Source organism: Manis pentadactyla, chromosome 5 (genome assembly GCF_030020395.1).
Source record: "Manis pentadactyla isolate mManPen7 chromosome 5, mManPen7.hap1, whole genome shotgun sequence".
NCBI classification, from domain to species: domain Eukaryota; kingdom Metazoa; phylum Chordata; class Mammalia; order Pholidota; family Manidae; genus Manis; species Manis pentadactyla.
This window is the reverse complement of record NC_080023.1, coordinates 3,248,640-3,265,842: the sequence shown is the minus strand read 5'-3', so window position 1 is coordinate 3,265,842 and position 17,203 is coordinate 3,248,640. Positions and strand designations below refer to the sequence as shown.

Genomic DNA, 17,203 nt, shown 5'->3' with positions numbered 1-17,203 from the left:
GTCCTCAGAGGCCCCCCTAGGATCTGGTGGGGGGGTGGCCTCCGTCCAGTGGGAGGGGCCGAGGCCCTGGACTGTGCACACAACCGTGCACACAGTGGCCGGAGGTGTCGGAAAGCAACGCCTCACCCCACAGAACTTGGGACCCTGAAGCAATCCCTGCCCCCACGTGGCCCCAGCCCATCCAGCGTCCCTGCCAGCTGGAGTCTCAGTCCTAGATTTGGGGTGGGGACACTCCCGCTGTTGCACCTCCCTCTCCTACACCTCTGCAGCCCCTCTCAAACTTTTTCCCTGAGCATTTTGGGGAAGACACCAGAATAGCCAAGGGCCAGGCCCATTTACAACACCACCCCTGCCCCGACCAGAAATTCCCTTGGGGGCTCAGCTCACCCGCCTTCCCACTGGGACTGCCCCCACCCAGCCCCTCTGGGGGCTCGAGGGCATGGATCCAGCAGCCCCGACTCTCTCCCCTCTGGGGTCTCTGCCACCAGCCACTCTGCTGGCTGCCTCGCCGGCAGTTCCCACCTTCCATTTCCAAGGGACTCCTTGGTGCTCCGCTCTCTGTCCTCAGCTGCCCCCCACCCCAGCCCCAGTAAGGCTTCCCCCCCACTCAGCAAAAATAGTGAGGTGAATGTCTTTAGTTCTTGGTAATAACGACTGCAGAAAGTTGGGTTTGTTACAACAAATAGTTTGGGGACTTATTTCCCATGACCAACAGATTATCAATGGCACGTGAGTCCTTGTTGTCACCCGGGGACCCCTGGTGTGATGACTATTCCCTGCTGACTCCGCCCCCCAAATGGGCAGCACCCTGAATCCAGGGGCCAGCGTGTCACTGAGCTGGGCCCCTGCCCCCATCAGGTGGGAAGCAGCTTCCTTCCCGGCCGTGCCGGCCCTTTCAGATCCTCTCAAAGGATCCGACCGTCAGTCAGAATGCCCTGGAAATGGCCCCAGTCCGGAGAGCACACTTTTATCTCCAGCTGTCAGAAGGTTGGTGCAATGACCTCTTGTTAGGCTAAGGCAGGGACTGCCACGCAGCAGAGGCATGCAGCACATCAACTGACTGGCCGTCTGGTGGAGGACAGGGATGTGGGTTCAACTGCATCCCCCAAAGACATGCTGAAGTCCCAACCTCAGGTTACCTAGAATGTGACCTTGTAGGAAAATGCCACCTTTGCAGGTATAATTAAGTTAAGAATTTGGAAATGAGATCATTCTTGATTTGGGGTGAGCCCCAAATCCAATGACTGGCGTCCTTTTAAGAAGAGGGGATTTTAACACAGACACAGTGGAGATGCCGCGTGATGACACAGACGGGAGGAAGGCCGGAGGACAGAGGCAGAGGCTGGAGGTGCAGCAGCGAGCCATGGTCACCGAGGACGCTGGCTGCCCCAGCAGCTAGGAGGGGCCCTGGAGGAGGGACCAGCTGAGACACCCCAATCCCAAACTTCTGACCTCAGAACTGGAGAAAACGTATCTGTGCTGTTTGCAGCTGCCAAGCTTGTGCTAACTGTTGTGGAAGCCCCAGAAAGCTCGTCAGATAAGAGCCTGTGGGGAAGGCCAAGACAGAGGGGCCAGGTGGGGACACACAGAGTCGCTGCTGAGAAGTTGGGGGACCAGGTAGGAGGGCCCTGGAGGGGCCAGAGGAGGCCTGGCCCACAGGGTGGGGAGGAGGCCAGGGATCTGTGGATTTGGAACAGGGCGTGATGACCTTCCCCCTCCAGAGCAAGGTCTGGGGCACACACGCACACACACCATGTGCGTGCACATGCACACACGTGCACACGTGTGTGCCCACACGTGCATGTGGAGCAGCCTCCCTCCGTCCTCTGCTGGGCCTCCCCACGGAGGTGTCCAGATGGCCCTCCACAGTGAGCAAAACACCTCTGGGAGAAGAGTTTGGGCCACAGATCATTGGCCATTGAGAGGATGTTCTCCATCATTGCTGCTGTGCCCATGTGGGCACTGAGGGGGGGAGGTGGGCCTCTGCGGGTGCCAGTCTCCAGAAAAGGAGCTCTACCCACACACCCAGCGCTCCTCTCAGGCAGCTTGGGCAATCAGACCATCCAGGGACTCCACGTGGGTGGCTGGGACAGAGGTGGAGGGGCATCCAGAATGTCTCTGAGGCCGGACTTTGAAAGAGATCCCTTGGGGGATAGGGTGAAAGGGGGAGAAGGGGCGATCCCGGGCAGTGGGACCTGCATGAGCTGCGGATCTCAGAGGCTGACCTGTGACCGAGAGGGAGTTCGGTCCAGGCGCTGTGTGGGCAGGGAAGCCGAACAGGGCCTCAATGAGCAGAACCCTGAAGCCCTGGACCGGGGGATCCGGGCCACTCAGCAAACCGTGGGCCGGGCAGGCGGGCGTGTGAGTTCCGAGCAGGAGAATGAAAAGGTGAGAGTTGGGCCGGCAGGCGAGGAGCCCGGCAGCCGGAGCTTCCGGCAGCCCAGGAGCGAGGCAGTGCGGAGAGGCCTACTCGCCCCGGCCCAGGCTCCAGCCAGAGGGGAAGTGCTGGTGGTCAGGGAGGGCAGGGGAAGAGCAAAGGGGCTTGTGCAAGAGGTTAGGGGAAGAAAAGCTGGGGTGGGGCCTGGGGGCCTGGAAATACCTGCCTGCAGGGTGGCCACATGGTAACACTCAGGTCCCACGAGCTTTGTCTTTACTTTTCTAGTCAGTAGTTTCACAGAAAACCTGGGCTCAGGAATATTTTTATTTTAATGTATTTTTTAAGTACCTGATGTATTGACAAGCAGGATCCCAAATCTATGGGTTCACAACGGTATCCAGTGGGGTTTCCCTCCCACGCTGGCCCTCCCAGGAGAGAAGCAGAGACCAGTGTCCTGTGGCTCCTTCCAGAGACCGTCAGGCCCGTCTCGTATAGATATCAGAGAAAAATATGTTTGAACTGTATGAAGTTTATATGCACAAAATACATATGATTACATATAAATTACAAATAGTTTTCATATATAACTTCTTAAATATCTACAGGATGGCAGCACTTTGTAACACAGCCCTGCACTTGGTTTTCTCACGTAAGGTGTCATGATTGTCCCTCACTCTTGGATCAGCACCCTAGGCACCCATGGTGACCACCCCAATGATGGGATCGTATGCTGCTCCCAGTCTTTCACTGTCACCAACCTGCCGTGGGACACATGGTTGGCATGTCCCTCTGCACCTCAGCAGGTGCGCCCAGGGTCAGGCCCCAGAAAACACAGTTTCTCATTGCGAGAGGATTGGCCCTGGTGATCACGGCAGACCCTGCCAGGGACCCACACTTTAACACCCTCCTTGGCAGGTAGGGGTGCTGTTCCCTGACTGAGGCTGGCCCAGAATTAGGGACCAAATGGTACCTGGGCTTCCTCAGTGCAATTTGGGCCTTGCCCTGCCTCCTCTGTGGGAGAGCCAGCCCAGCCTAGCAACAGCAACCCACTTTGTCCTGCCAGGAGGCATGGTCCGGGGCTTGGGGCTCAGCGCCCTCTGACCCGCGTTGCCCCTGGGCCTCTGTCTCCTCTCTGTGACCAGCTGCGCTGAGCTTCCCTGGCAGCAAGGACCTGGCCATGGGCACAGGCCGGCACATGGGCCAGGGTGCCACTTAATACTTGGCTCTGTGTCTTCAGGACCCCTCCCTGATCTCCGTGCTTGGGGGCTGGTGGCACCAGGGCCTGCAGTTGAAGGCTCAAGGCTCTGACCCTATTAAAAATACATACTCGCATTCCCCAAACGCAGGCGTAGTTGATGAGAAGTGGAGTCACTGTTGTCTGAACATCCTACAGAGTCATGCAGCCTCAGTGCAGGCCACGCTGACTCAGGCAGTGTTGTGCCAGCCCTGCTGACGCACTGCTTTCTGACCTGGCCACTCTGAGCTCCTGGGCTTCCTTTGACAAGATGCAGTAAGTTAAATGGGGGCCTGGGGTCTGGTTGGGGCCAGTGCCCTCCAGTGTGGGCAGAGCCCAGGGGTCAAAGAAAACTGAGGCAGGAGCCTTATTGCTGAGAGCAAAGCAGACCCTGAGAAAGAGCCCCAAACCTGTTATGTGCCGAGAGGCAGGGTCCCCCTCTGCACCAGACCCTTACAGCCTCCCATGGAGGTGGGGTGTTCTGTTCCCTCACTCATGAGCACCCAGTGACATGCCCAGAAAGGGGCAATGAGCAATGTGTGCGGGAGAGGGGCTAGGCTGTGTTTGACCACGAGGGGCCGCCAGGCAGCATCTGAGCGAAGACCCAGGGGGATGGGTTGCAAGAGTGCAGGGAACGGCGCTGCAGACAGAGGGAACAGTGAGGAGGCCCTGCAGGGACACTGCACGTTGAAGGAGCACAGGGAGGCTAGTGGGATGGGATGCACAGGGAGCCAGGCAGCCCACGTAGGGCCTTGGTGGCCGTCATAAGGCGTGTTCTTCTGGAAAGTTCTGAGAAAGGATGGGCATGAGCTGACTTCCATTTTGAAAGAACTGCTTGGAACCTAAATGTCCATCAATAGATGAATGGATAAAGAAGAGTGGTACATATATACAATGGAGTATTATTTGGCCATAAAAAGAAAACAGATCTGCCGTTTGCAACAACACGATGGACCTAGAGGGTATTATGCTCAGTGAAATAAGCAGAGAAAGACAAATACCATATGATTGCACTTATTTGTGGACTATAAAAACAAAACAAAATGAACAAAGCTCATAGACTCATAGACACTGAGAAGTGACTGGTGGTTACCATGGGGGAGGGACTGAGGAAGAGAAGGGGGATAAAGGGGTACAAAAATTCACAATCACAATATAAGTTGGTCACAGGGACGGGGACAGGAGTGCAGCATGGAGAATATAGCAAATGGTTCTGTAACATTTTCCTATGTTGAGAGACAGTAACTGCCTAGTGGGGGTAAGGATTTAATAATGTGGGTAACTGTTGAGCCACTGTGCTGTACATTTGAAACCAATACACGATTGTATATCAATGATACATCAACAAAAAAGAAAAAAAAAGAATCTCTTGGAGGCCAGGCTGGAGATAGACTGAGGAGGCGCAGGAGGAGAAGCAGGGAGCAGTGGGTCCCCTGGCTGGCTGGCGCCGGGCAGCAAGCCTCCCTGGGGTTTGGGCCAAGCAGCTGGGAGACGGTCGCACTTATGGAGGTGGGAAGACAGGACACATTCACGGGGACGTGCAGCGGAATCCAAGTAGGGAGGCCAGCAGGAGCCGGCGCAGCTCTCTGGAGTTCAGGGACGGCCCGGAACGGCCCCCCACCCCCACCCCCCGGCCACTGCGGACAATGAAGGAACCGTCAGAGGAGTGGGCCACAGGCCAGTGGCGAGGCTGAGAGGCCTGGCACCGCAGCGGGTAGCCCGGTGGAGTGCGGTGAGGCCCCCTGACAGTGGCGGCAGGGGAGCCCAAGGGCCCTGCACCCCGGCCTCCAGCAAGGGCCCAGGAGCCAGGCCAGGCCCTGAAGGGGCAAGGGGCTTCAGGCTCGCGCTCAGCCGCGGGCAGCCAGCCGGGCAGCCCCACTCCTGTGAGTCCTGGCCAGGCCCCGAGTATCTGACCTCATGGTGCCCCTTGCTGCATTGAGGGATTAGCATTTTCCCCACTTCACATAACATGGCCCTGAACTTCTTGCTTGTGGACATTTTCTCGATTTTGGCTGCTTTCCTTAGATTCCCAGAAGTATAATTACTGGATTAAAGGATATAGAAAATACAATTCTTTTTTTTTTTTAAGTTTAAGAAACCTGTTTATTGCTTACAAGCAGTCATCCTGCCTCTCTCTTTATTTTTTTTTAAATTTTTTATTAAGGTATGATCGATATACACTCTTATGAAGGTTTCACATGAAAAAACAATGTGGTTACTACATTTACCCATTTTATCGAGTCCCCACCCACACCCCAATGCAGTCACTGTCCATCAGTGCAGCAAGTTGCCAGAGGTCCACCATGTCCCTTCTCCGTGATACACTGTTCTCCCCGTGATCCCCAAACCATGTGTACTAAACATAGTACCCCTCAGTCCCCTTCTCCCTCCCTCCTCCCCCGCCCTCCCCCACCCCTCCCCTTTGGTAACCACTAGTTCACTCTTGGAGTCTCTGAGTCTGCTGCTATTTTGTTCCTTCAGTTTTGCTTCATTGTTATACTCCACAAATGAGGGAAATCATTTCGCATTTGTCTTTCTCTGCCTGGCTTATTTCACTGAGCATAATGTCCTCCAGCTCCATCCATGTTGTTGCAAATGGTAGGATTTGTTTCTTTCTTATGGCTGAATAATATTCCATGTGTATATATACCACATCTTCTTTATCCATTCATCTACTGATGGACACTTAGGTTGCTTCCATATATTGGCTAAAAAAGTGCTGTGATGAACATAGGGGTGCATATGTCTTTTTGAATCTGAGAAGTTGTATTCTTTGGGTACATTCCAAGAAGTGGGATTCCGGGCTAAAATGCTATTTCTATTTTGATCTTTTTGAGGAACCTCCATACTGCTTTCCACAATGGTTGAACTAGCTTACATTCCCACCAGCAGTGTAGGAGGGTTCCCCTTTCTCCACATCCTTGCCAGCATTTGTTGTTCTTAGTCTTTTCGTTGCTGACCATCCTTACTGGTGTGAGGTGATATCTCATTGTGGTTTTAATTTGCATTTCCCTGATGATTAGTGATGTGGAGCATCTTTTCATGTGTCTGTTGGCCATCTGAATTTCTTCTTTGGAGAACTGTCTCTTCATATCCTCTGCCCATTTGTTAATCGGGTTATTTGCTTTTTGGGTGCTGAGGTGTGTAAGTTCTTTATATATTTTGGTGTTAACCCCTTGTTGGATATGTCATTTACAAATATATTCTCCCATACTGTAGGATGCCTTTTTGTTTTGTTGATGATGTCCTTTGCCATACAATAACTTTTTAGTTTGATGTAGTCCCATGAGTTCATTTTAGCTTTTGTTTCCCTTTCTCAAGGAGATGTGTTCAGGAAGAAATTGCTCATGCTTATATTCAGGAGATATTTGCCTATGTTGTCTTCTAAGAGTTTTATGGTTTCATGACTTACATTCAAGTCTTTAATCCATTTTGAGTTTACTTTTGTGTATGGGGTTAAACAATAATCCAGTTTCATTCTCTTACATGTAGCTGTCCAGTTTTGCCAACACCATCTGTTGAAGAGGCTGCCATTTCCCCATTGTATGTCCATGGCTACTTTATCATATATTAATTTATCATATATGGTTGGGTTTATACCAGGGCTCTCTAGTCTGTCCCATTGGTCTATGGGTCTGTTCTTGTGCCAGTACCAAATTGTCTTGATTACTGTGGCTTTGTAGTAGAGCTTGAAGTTGGGGGGTGTAATCCCCCCAGCTTTATTCTTCCTTCTCATGATTGCTTTGTCTATTTGAGGTCTTTTATGGTTCCATATGAATTTTAGGATGATTTTCTCTAGTTCATTGAAGAATGCTGTTGGTATTTTGATAGGAATTGCATTGAATCTATAGATTGCTTTAGGCAGGATGGCCATTTTGACAATATTTATTCTTCCTAGCCACGAGCATGGGATGAGTTTCCATTTGTTAGTGTCCTCTTTAATTTCTCTTAAGAGTGTCTTATAGTTTTCAGGGTATAGGTCTTTCACTTCCTTGGTTAGGTTTATTCCTAGGTATTTTATTCTTTTTGATGCAATTGTGAATGGAATTGTTTTCCTGATTTCTCTCTCTGCTAGTTCATTGTTAGTGTATAGGAATGCCACAGATTTCTGTGTATTAATTTTGTATCCTGCAACTTTGCTGAATTCCCTTATTAGATCTAGTAGTTTTGGAGTGGATTCTTTAGGGTTTTTTATGTAAAATATCATGTCATCTGCAAACAGGGACAGTTTAACTTCTTCCTTGCCAGTCTGGATGCCCTTTATTTTTTTGTGTTGTCTGATTGCCGTGGCTAGGACCTCCAGTACCATGTTGAATAGAAGTGGGGAGAGTGGGCATCCTTGTCTTGTTCCCAATCTTAAAGGAAAAGCTTTCAGCTTCTCTCTGTTAAGCATAATGTTGACTGTGGGTTTGTCATATATGGCCTTTATTATGTTGAGGGACTTGCCCTCTATACCCATTTTGTTGAGAGTTTTTATCATGAATGGATGTTGAATGTTGTCGAATGCTTTTTCAGCATCTATGGAGATGATTATGTGGTTTTTGTCCTTCTTCTTGTTGATTTGGTGCATGATGTTGATGGATTTTCTAATGTTGTACCATCCTTGCATCCCTGGCATAAATCCAACTTGATCATGATGGATGATCTTTTTGATGTATTTTTGAATTTGGTTTGTTAATATTTTGTTGAGTATTTTTGCATCTATGTTCATCAGGGATATTGGTCTGTAATTTTCTTTTTTTGTGGTATCTTTGCCTGGTTTTGGTATTAGAGTGATGCTGACCTCATAGAATGAGTTTGGAAGTATTCCCTCCTCTTGTATTTTTTGGAAAACTTTAAGGAGAATGGGTATTAGGTCTTCACTAAATGTTTGATAAAATTCAGTGGTGAAGCCATCTGGTCCAGGAGTTTTTTTCTTAGGTTTTTGATTACCAATTCAATTTCGTTGCTGGTAATTGGTCTGTTCAAATTTTCTGTTTCTTCCTTGGTCAACCTTAGAAGGTTGTATTTTTCTAGAAAGTTGTCCATTTCTTCTAGGTTATCCAGTTTGTTAGCATATAATTTTTCATAGTATTCTCTAATAATTATTTGCATTTCTGTTGTATCCTAGTGATTTTTCCTTTCTCATTTCTGATTCTGTTTATGTCAGTAGACTCTCTTTTTTTCTTGATAAGTCTGGCTAGGGGTTTATCTATTTTGTTTATTTTCTTGAAGAACCAGCTCTTGCTTTCATTTATTCTTTCTATTGTTTTATTCTTCTCAATTTTATTTATTTCTGCTCTAATCTTTATTATGTCTCTCCTTATACTGACTTTGGGCCTCATTTGTTCTTCTTGTTCTAGTTTCATTAATTGTTAGTTTAGACTGCTTATATGGGATTGTTCTTCTTTCTTGAGGTAGGCCTGTATTGCAATATACTTTCCTCTTAGAACAACCTTGGCTGCGTCCCACAGATTTTTGTGGTGTTGCATTATTGTTGTCATTTGTCTCCATATATTGCCTGATCTCTGTTTTGATTTGGTCATTGATCCATTGGTTATTTTGGAGCATGTTGTGAAGCCTCTGTGTGTTTGTGGGGTTTTTCATTCTCTTTGGGTAATTTATTTCTAGTTTTATAGCTTTGTGATCTGAGAAACTGTTTGGTACAATTTCAATATTTTTGAATTTACTGAAGCTCTTTCTGTAGCCTAGTATATGATCTATTCTTGAAAATGTTCCACGTGCCCTTGAGAAGAATGTGTATTCTGTTGCTTTTGGGTGTAGAGTTCTGTAGATATCTGTTAGGTCCATCTGTTCTATTGTGTTGTTCAGCGCCTCTGTCTCCTTACCTATCATCTGTCTGGTTGATCTGTCCTTCAGAGTGGAGCATTGAAGTCTCCTAGAATGAATGCATTGCATTGTATTTCCCCTTTTAATTCTGTTAGTATTTGTTTCACATATGTTGGGAGCATAGATATTTATAATGGTTATATCTTCTTGTTGGATTGACCCCTTTATCATTATGTAATGTCCTTCTTTGTCTCTTATTACTTTCTGTGTTTTGAACTCTATTTTGTCTGATACAAGTATTGAAACTCCTGTTTTTTCCTCTCTGTTAGTTGCATGAAATATCTTTTTCCATCCCTTGACTTTTACTTTGTGTATGTCTTTGGGTTTAAAGTGTGTCTCTTGCAGGCAGCATATAGATGGGTCTTGTTTTTTTATCCATTCAGTGACTCTATGTCTTTTGATTGGTGCATTCAGTTCATTTACATTTAGGGTGATTATCAATAGGTATGTACTTATTGCCATTGCAGGCTTTAGATTCATGGTTCAAGGTTAATTTCCTTACTACCTAAGGATACTCACTTAATATGCTGTTACAAACACAATCTAAAGGTTCTTTTCTTTTTCTCCTCCTTTTCCTTTGTCCTCCATTCTTTTTACATTAGGTATCATATTCTGTATTCTTTGTCTATCCCTTGATTGTCTTTGGGGATAGTTGATTTAATTTTGCTTTTGCTTAGTAATTAGCTGTTCTACTTTCTTTACTGTGGTTCTATTTCCTCTGGTGACAGCTATTAAACCTTAGGAACACTTCCATCTATAGCAGTTCCTCCAAAATAGACTGTAGAGATGGTTTGTGGGAGGTAAATTCTCTCAGCTTTTGCTTATCTGGAAATTGTTTAATCCCTCTGTCAAATTTAAATGATAATCTTGCCAGATAAAGTAATCTTGGTTCCAGGCCCTTCTGCTTCATTGCATTAAATACATCATGCCACTCCCTTCTGGCCTGTAAGGTTTCTGCTGAGAGGTCTGATGTTAGCCTGATGGGCTTTCCTTTGTATGTGATCTTATTTCTTTCTCTGGCTGCTTTTAATAGTCTGTCATTATCCTTGATCTTTGCCGGTTTCATTACTATATGTCTTGGTGTTGTCTTCCTTGGGTCCCTTGTGTTGGCATATCTGTGCACCTCCATGACCTCAGAGACTATCTCCTTCCCCAGACTGGGGAAGTTTTCAGCAACTACCTCCTCAAAGACACTTTCTGTCCCTTTCTCTCTCTCTTCTTCTTCTGGTATCCCTATAATGTGAATATTGTTCCGTTTGGATTGGTCACACAGTTCTCTCAATAGTCTTTCATTCTTAGAGATCCTTTATTCTCTCTGTGCCTCAGATTCTTTGTATTCCTCTTCTCTAGTTTCTATTTCATTTATATTCTCCTCCACCTTATCCAACCTGCTTTTAATACCCTCCATCGTGCTCTTCAGCGATTGGATCTCCGACCTGAATTCATTCCTGAGTTCTTGGATGTCTTTCCGTACCTCCATTAGCATGTTGATGATTTTTATTTTGAACTCCCTTTCAGGAAGAGTCGTAAGGTCCACATCATTTAAGTCTTTCTCTGGAGTTATATTAATTTTACTCTGGACCAGGCTCCTTTGGTGTTTCCTATTTGTATGTGGCGCCCTCTAGTGTCCAGAAGCTCTACTCTGGAGCTGCTCAGCCCCTGAAGCAATGTCGGGGGTCGCAGGGGAGCAGTACTGGTGCCTGGGGGGAGGAAAGAGCTGTTCCCCGCTTCCAGGCTGCTGTGCCTGTCTCCACTGCCCTAATCAGTGGGCTGGTCACACAGGTATAAGCTTTTGTCCCAGAGCAGCTGGATATGGATCCCTGCTTTCCATAAATGACTGGAATCCCAGTCTCCCCAGGAACTCTGCCTGTATTAACTTTCCAACGTGGTAGTCATGCGAGTCTCATGAAAGCAGCATGAAATGTAGGTTTGTGCTCCCAGCACAGATCTCCGGAGCCAGGTACTCAGCAGTCCCAGGCCTTCCCCTCCCTCCCTGCTCGGTTTCTCTTCCTCCCGCCGGTGAGCTGGGGTGGGGGAGGGGCTCGGGTCCCGCGGAGCCACAGCTCTGGTACGTTACCCCGTTCGCTGAGGTCTGCTCTTTTCTCCAGGTGTGTGCAGTCTGGTGCCGTCCTCTTTCCTGTTGCTCTCTGAGGATTAGTTGCACCAACTCTATTTTCTAATTGTATCCAGTTTTAGCAGAAAGCCTCTGTTTCACCTCTCACACTGCCATCTTTAATCCAATCCAAAAATACAATTCTTGAAACACATTTCCAAATTGGTTTCAGGAAAGGCTCAAGGGCACCCCTACCACCAGCCCTCCTCAGTGCTATGCTGGCAGTTTAAATGTTCTTTTCCTTCTTATTCTCAAAAACTTCATTTTTTTTTGACTAGGTAATGTATGACAGGTTACAGGCCCCAGAATGTCCCCAAGGGTAATGAGGAGAAGTCAGTCCCCTGAACGCAGTTCCCTCCAGAGGCCATGTACTCCCCCTGTCGCCAGGCGAGTCCCACCTGGCTGGGTGTGACAGGCCCTGGCAGATGTCCTGCCTGCCGTCCTTGCTGTCATCTTATCATTCACTTGAAAGTCTCTATGGCAGCTCTTTCTTTTTATTGTGATAAAATACACATGGAGTCAGACTTACCATCCAGCCTGCAGCCCTTGCCCCACTTCTAAGTGCGCAGGTCAGGGTCCGTCAGCACATTCACTCTGGTGAATCTCCGTGAATCTCCAAACCTTCCCATCCTCCCAAACTGAAGCTCTGTCCCCGTTAAACACCACCCCCTCTCCCACCCCTGTCCCCACCACTCTGCTTCTGGGAATCCGACTGCCCTGGGGACTCCCCCAGTATTTGTCCTTTGGGGTTGTCCTTTTTAATGCCTCATCACCCTCTGTGTGCATCTCTCTCTCCCATCTCACTCTCACCACCCAGAAGAACCTGTGGGTCTGATTCCTGGGGTTGACCTGCTGGGCTGAAGGGTGTGTGCTCCTGACTGCCGTGGGCACCCAGCTACCCTGAGGGGTGCGCTAACCCAGTGCTTCTGGGGCGAGCTCGTCCCAGCCTCTCCCCTGCACGGAATTTTCAGCCTCCAGGGCCTCGAGTGCCCATATCTGGCCAGTAGCCCCCCTTGGTCTGTTTCTCTTCCAGACTCTGAGCTCCCAAAAGCAGGCGTTTGTTCTGGAGGTTCTGTCTGGGTGCCTTGAATACCACAAGTTGCTGACCACCGTGGTGGATGCCTTCTATGTGCGGGACGGCCGCCTCTGCCTGTGGGCTGACTATAACCTCTTCAAGGGTAGGTGCTGTCCCAGCCAGCGAGGTGGGGAGCCACGTGTCCCTGCGGGGCAGGCCTGCCGCCCTTGTCTCCTGAACAAGGGCCACAGACAGACTCTGAACACAGCAGCAATGACGACCCAATGAAAGTGGCAGCAGGCGGGCAGTCTCCAAGCTCAGGTGGCACAGAATGCCAGCTCCTGGCGTCTCTGTGGCACCTTTGCTTTCCGGGGGCTTGATCCTCATGACGGCCAGGGGTGGGAAGCCTGGGCCCTCCCTACAGGATACTCAGGCCATGCTGCCTGTGACTGGAGCTCCAGCCTCTGAGGGAGCTTGTTTGAGGAGAGTGCCCCTAAAACTGCAGCCTGGGGAATTGATGAGCCTTCATTCCCGGCTGAGGTCCTGGCCCCAGCCTTGAGAACTCAGGCAGGGTTGGCCTCAAGGCTGCAGTCCAGACCGTCCTCCAAGGGATTCAATGAGACATGTCTCTCTCTGCCTGGCTCCCTGCAGGCCTATGATGGCCATCTGCTCCCAGGGAGTGCGGTGGCCACTGCAGGCAGGGTGGCCAGTGCCTCTGGGGTGCGGGCCGTCCAGCCCCCAGCTCCTGTCCAGTAGGGGAGGGGCAGGAATGTCAGGGTGCTTGCAGACCAAACTGGGCTGCCTGCCACCAGGTCCAGGGCTGGCTCCCAGTCGCTGCATCCCCACCACGCAGCAGAAGCCACGAGCTCAGCAGCGCATTGCTGGCCGGCTCGCCAGTCAGTGGGACCAGCCATCCTTGCCTCAGAGGACTGGCCCTCTAGGACCTACCCCAGGATGTTCCAGTTTCAGCTGGCTTGACATGGTTGAATCTCTCAGAATTCACAAACCATTTCACAATCCAAAATGATTTTTCTTTTACCCAGAGAACTTCTGGAATTTCTGAGAACTTAGCAAATGAGATGATATATGTGGAAGTGCTTTGAATGCCATAGGTGCCCACTCATGGTGGCTGCGTCACTGTGCTCGTGTGTCACGCTGTGTTTGTGCGTTGGTTCCACATAGAGCCCTTGCCTCTGGCTACACACCCTGACGGGCCGGGCCAGGGTTGGCTCTGCTGCTGCTGCATCTGCGGCACACCTGTCAGGCCCTAGCCACTGGCTGACTCCCCCAAGATGGAGCCCCAGGGGGCCCGGAGGAGAGGACCCCGATGCCCCTCTGTGCCATATACCCTCGCCCCCACTCGCCCCTGCCCTGTCTCCTTAGTGATCTGCTATTTGGCCACTTTCCAGCTGGGGGAGCTTGGCTTTCAGCTTTTCTGTGATATCGTCAAGTCCCAGCCTCTAGACAAGATGTGCAAGGTAAGTTCCCCCAGCCCCCAGCCCCCTGCAAGTTGCCTTCTTAAACCCACTGGCAAAGGCCTGTCCATCTGGTGCTGACCTTGCACCCTTCTGGCTCAGTTTAATGAAAGAACGAACCTCTGCCCAGTTTATTCTGTGTTCGGCAAACAGCGCCCTCTCCGCGCTCAGCTGCGTCTGCCTGTCTCCTGGGTTTGACCCAGTTCTCACTGTTAGGGTCAGTGGTGGCTGGATGTCGGCTCCTAGTCCTTTTATTTAATGATGTGCTTTCCTCATACATAAGAACATAAGCAACTCATAATGGATAAATACTTGCAGTTACCTTAAGCAAGGGCTTCATTTTTACAAGAAAGATACATAACCATCTGCATTTTCTGAGGGGTGTTTAGAGACTGACCCAGGCCAGCTCCCCAGGTTCCAAGGCCACACCCGGTTTTTGTTCTGCTGTCAGTCTTGAGATTCTTATTAACTGTTGAACAAGGGGCCCACATGTCAGCTTGCACTGGGTCCCTCAGGGGCAGAGCTCCAGAGCCTGCAAAGCCTGGAGAGGTGGCATGGGACCCCACCCTGCACACCCAGGGCAGGTGCTTGGTCAGCATGGGTCCTGGACATTTACCTCCCTGGAGCATTCCTGGGAGGAGAGTCATGGAAGCGGCCCACACAAATTCCCAAGGGAGCTGGGGACTACAAGGGTGGGGTGGCACCCTGTGCAGGGCCTTCCCTTCTTGGCCAGCACCCATACCCAGCTGGGTGATCCTGTCCATTAGGTCTCCAGAGAAGAAGTCAGCCTGGGCCTCAAAGACAGGGAGCAAGCTGCTGGGCACAGGATGCCCTCTCCAGGGACCCCCGAGACCACACCTGGGGCGCTGGCACTGCTGTGGTCAGCAGTGACACGGCAGCGAGCACAGTGCACAGGCTGACTAGCAAGCCGTGTAGACCATGCCACGTGTGGTTGCATGTGGCCTGTCACTCTTGGGAGAGTGGCCCTGGGATGGCATGTGGAGGGGGGCGAGCAATCCTGCTGGCTCCAAGGTCCCCGCATGTAAATGCTGGAAGCTCCAGATGGCCTCCCAGAACCCCAGCCCCAGCCTGCATGTTCCCTGGTAGGGCTGCCCCTGCTCCCCACCCTCCCCACCCCTCCAGTGAGACCAGAGGCCTCATTTTGGATGGTTGCCCGGCTAGGTCTATGGGTGGGGGCAACAGACCAGCTGAGATGTGGTGAGAGGATGGGGTCTTGGGGCGGAGGGATGTACCCAAATAACAGGGCCCTGGGAGGAGGAGTGGAGACCCCAGGGCCCAATGGCAGGGACAGACTGCCGCCTTCAGACAGGAAGTGGTAGCAGGGCTGGAAGATGGAGCGGGCGGGAGCAGGGGGCAGGACTGGCTGTGGGCAAGGAGCTGAGAAGCCTGTGTGGGGCAGGGAAGGTGGGGAGAGGCCCTGAGATGGGAGGTGGGGTGGTGGGGGCCGTGCCCAAGAGGGAAAGCGTAGCAGGCTCTAGAAGGACACCTGGCAGCTGCAATGTGAAGAAGGGCATGGAGGCAGGAGGCGGAGTGGGAGGTGAGGACGCACATGCCAGGGTGGTGGCTGCACTGAGGCCCTGCCCTCGTCCACTGCTGCCCCCAACTCAGCAGCTCTGAGTCAGCACAGCTGCAGGGGCCCTGGAGTCACCACCTACTCGCCCAACATGCGCTGCCTCCGCCCGACCCTAGAGGGTAGGGAGTCGGCCTTCTCCAGCCCTCTTGGGGCCGTCGGCCCAGGCCGAGGAAGGGGGCTGAGGGACGGAGCCCAGGGATCCACTGCAGGGAGCCCTTCACTAACACCAGCTCTCTCCCATGTGCTGCATGGGCTGCCCCCAGGAAACTACATGCTCCCTAGACCCATGCATGGTTTGGGGTACATTTTTGTGGACCCAGATGGAAGCACTGTATTTCCTGTGTCCCACAAAGCTAGCTAAACATGGTGCTGGAGTCCCACATAGAATCTACAGCAGCCCCAGGCCCTGGGGCTACCCCTTCCAGCATTTTCTAGGAGCCTGGTTTGAGTGGTCTGCAGTGGTCCCCCTGATGAGACAAGGCCCTCCAAGCTGGGGTGTGGTTTCAGTTTGGTGGATGCTCCCCGCAGAGCAGCCCACCCAGAGGGCCCTATGCATGGGTGCCCCTCGTACAGGGCTGGGGGCCTAAGCTTCATCCCCCTGTGCAGAAGGCCACCTCCGGGGGCCGCAGTCAGCCCAAGGAGCTGCCATCCCCAGTGTGGAAGCATTCCCCAGCTCCGCAAGGTGGCCTCCACGGGGAGCTGAACTGGTCCTGTGTCTTCTGGAACCAAAGCTGTTCAGTAAATGCCAGGAGCTGGGAGACACCTTTAGAAGCCCACAGCCACTGGAAGCCCCTGCCATGCTGCATCTGGGCTGTTCCAAGGGCCCAACAGGGTCTGCACCGTGGGCACTGCACCCAGCCCTGCCTGGGAAAGACAGCCTCAGCCTCCGCGCTGAGGCCAGCCCCCCACGGCAGGAGCTGAGGGACACGCCACCTCCCCAGGGCCTACTTGCTAGCACTGCCCTGGGTACAGGGAAACACAAGAAAATGGTGCAACCCATTCTTGGAATTCCAGGGCCCATGGGCTGGCAGTGGGGGAGACAGGCAGCTGCCTATCCTTGCCCACCAGCGGCTCTCCGGAGTGGGGTGTGGGCCTTCTGGGTCCTGGGGAGCTGGCCCCAGCACCAGCAGGGACTTGCCTTCCCCACTAGCACGTGCTCCAGGACTGGGGAGGGCTGCCTGCGTGCCCGCCGCCATGAGCACAAGCCCGGTGGTGGGAAGCAGCTCCCTGGCTGGGTGCCGGGCCCCTCCTCTGTTCCTCTGTTCCAGCGTGGAGGTCTGACCCCCTTGAGGGCGCAGGGCTCAGCCACGTGGGGTCTGGCCGAGACCTTGATGGCCCTGCTTCTCGCCAGTTCCTCAGGTTCTTCTTCAGCCCCCTGAATCTGTCCTCGTGGGTCAAGGATGAGTGGAGCCTCGTCTATGAGGCGGCCTATGTGAAGGAGAACTGGATTGCACCCCTGATGAGGTGGGCTGTGAGGGTCTCTGCAGCCCACTCCCAGAACACTTCTGAGAGCTCCCTTCTTGCTCCAGGACCCTGCAGGGGCTGGTAGCTGCTCCAAATTAGGGG

General features: G+C 51.5%; 1 protein-coding gene across 7 annotated transcripts in view; it reads left to right on the top strand.

The window, feature by feature from the left end:
- Positions 1 to 17,203, top strand: part of CFAP99 (cilia and flagella associated protein 99) — a 45,329-nt gene that overhangs the window by 9,129 nt on the left and 18,997 nt on the right. For 4 of the 7 annotated variants that reach the window (XM_057502042.1, XM_036921218.2, XM_057502041.1 and 1 more), the window contains exons 3-5: positions 12,587 to 12,731; positions 13,952 to 14,046; positions 16,989 to 17,101. In XM_057502042.1, coding sequence (XP_057358025.1) covers positions 12,587 to 12,731; positions 13,952 to 14,046; positions 16,989 to 17,101 — 353 coding nt within the window. Of the gene's footprint in view, positions 1 to 718; positions 988 to 12,586; positions 12,732 to 13,951; positions 14,047 to 16,988; positions 17,102 to 17,203 lie in introns of those variants that run through there. The other 3 variants (XM_057502040.1, XM_036921220.2, XM_036921219.2) reach the window with 3 other exon arrangements.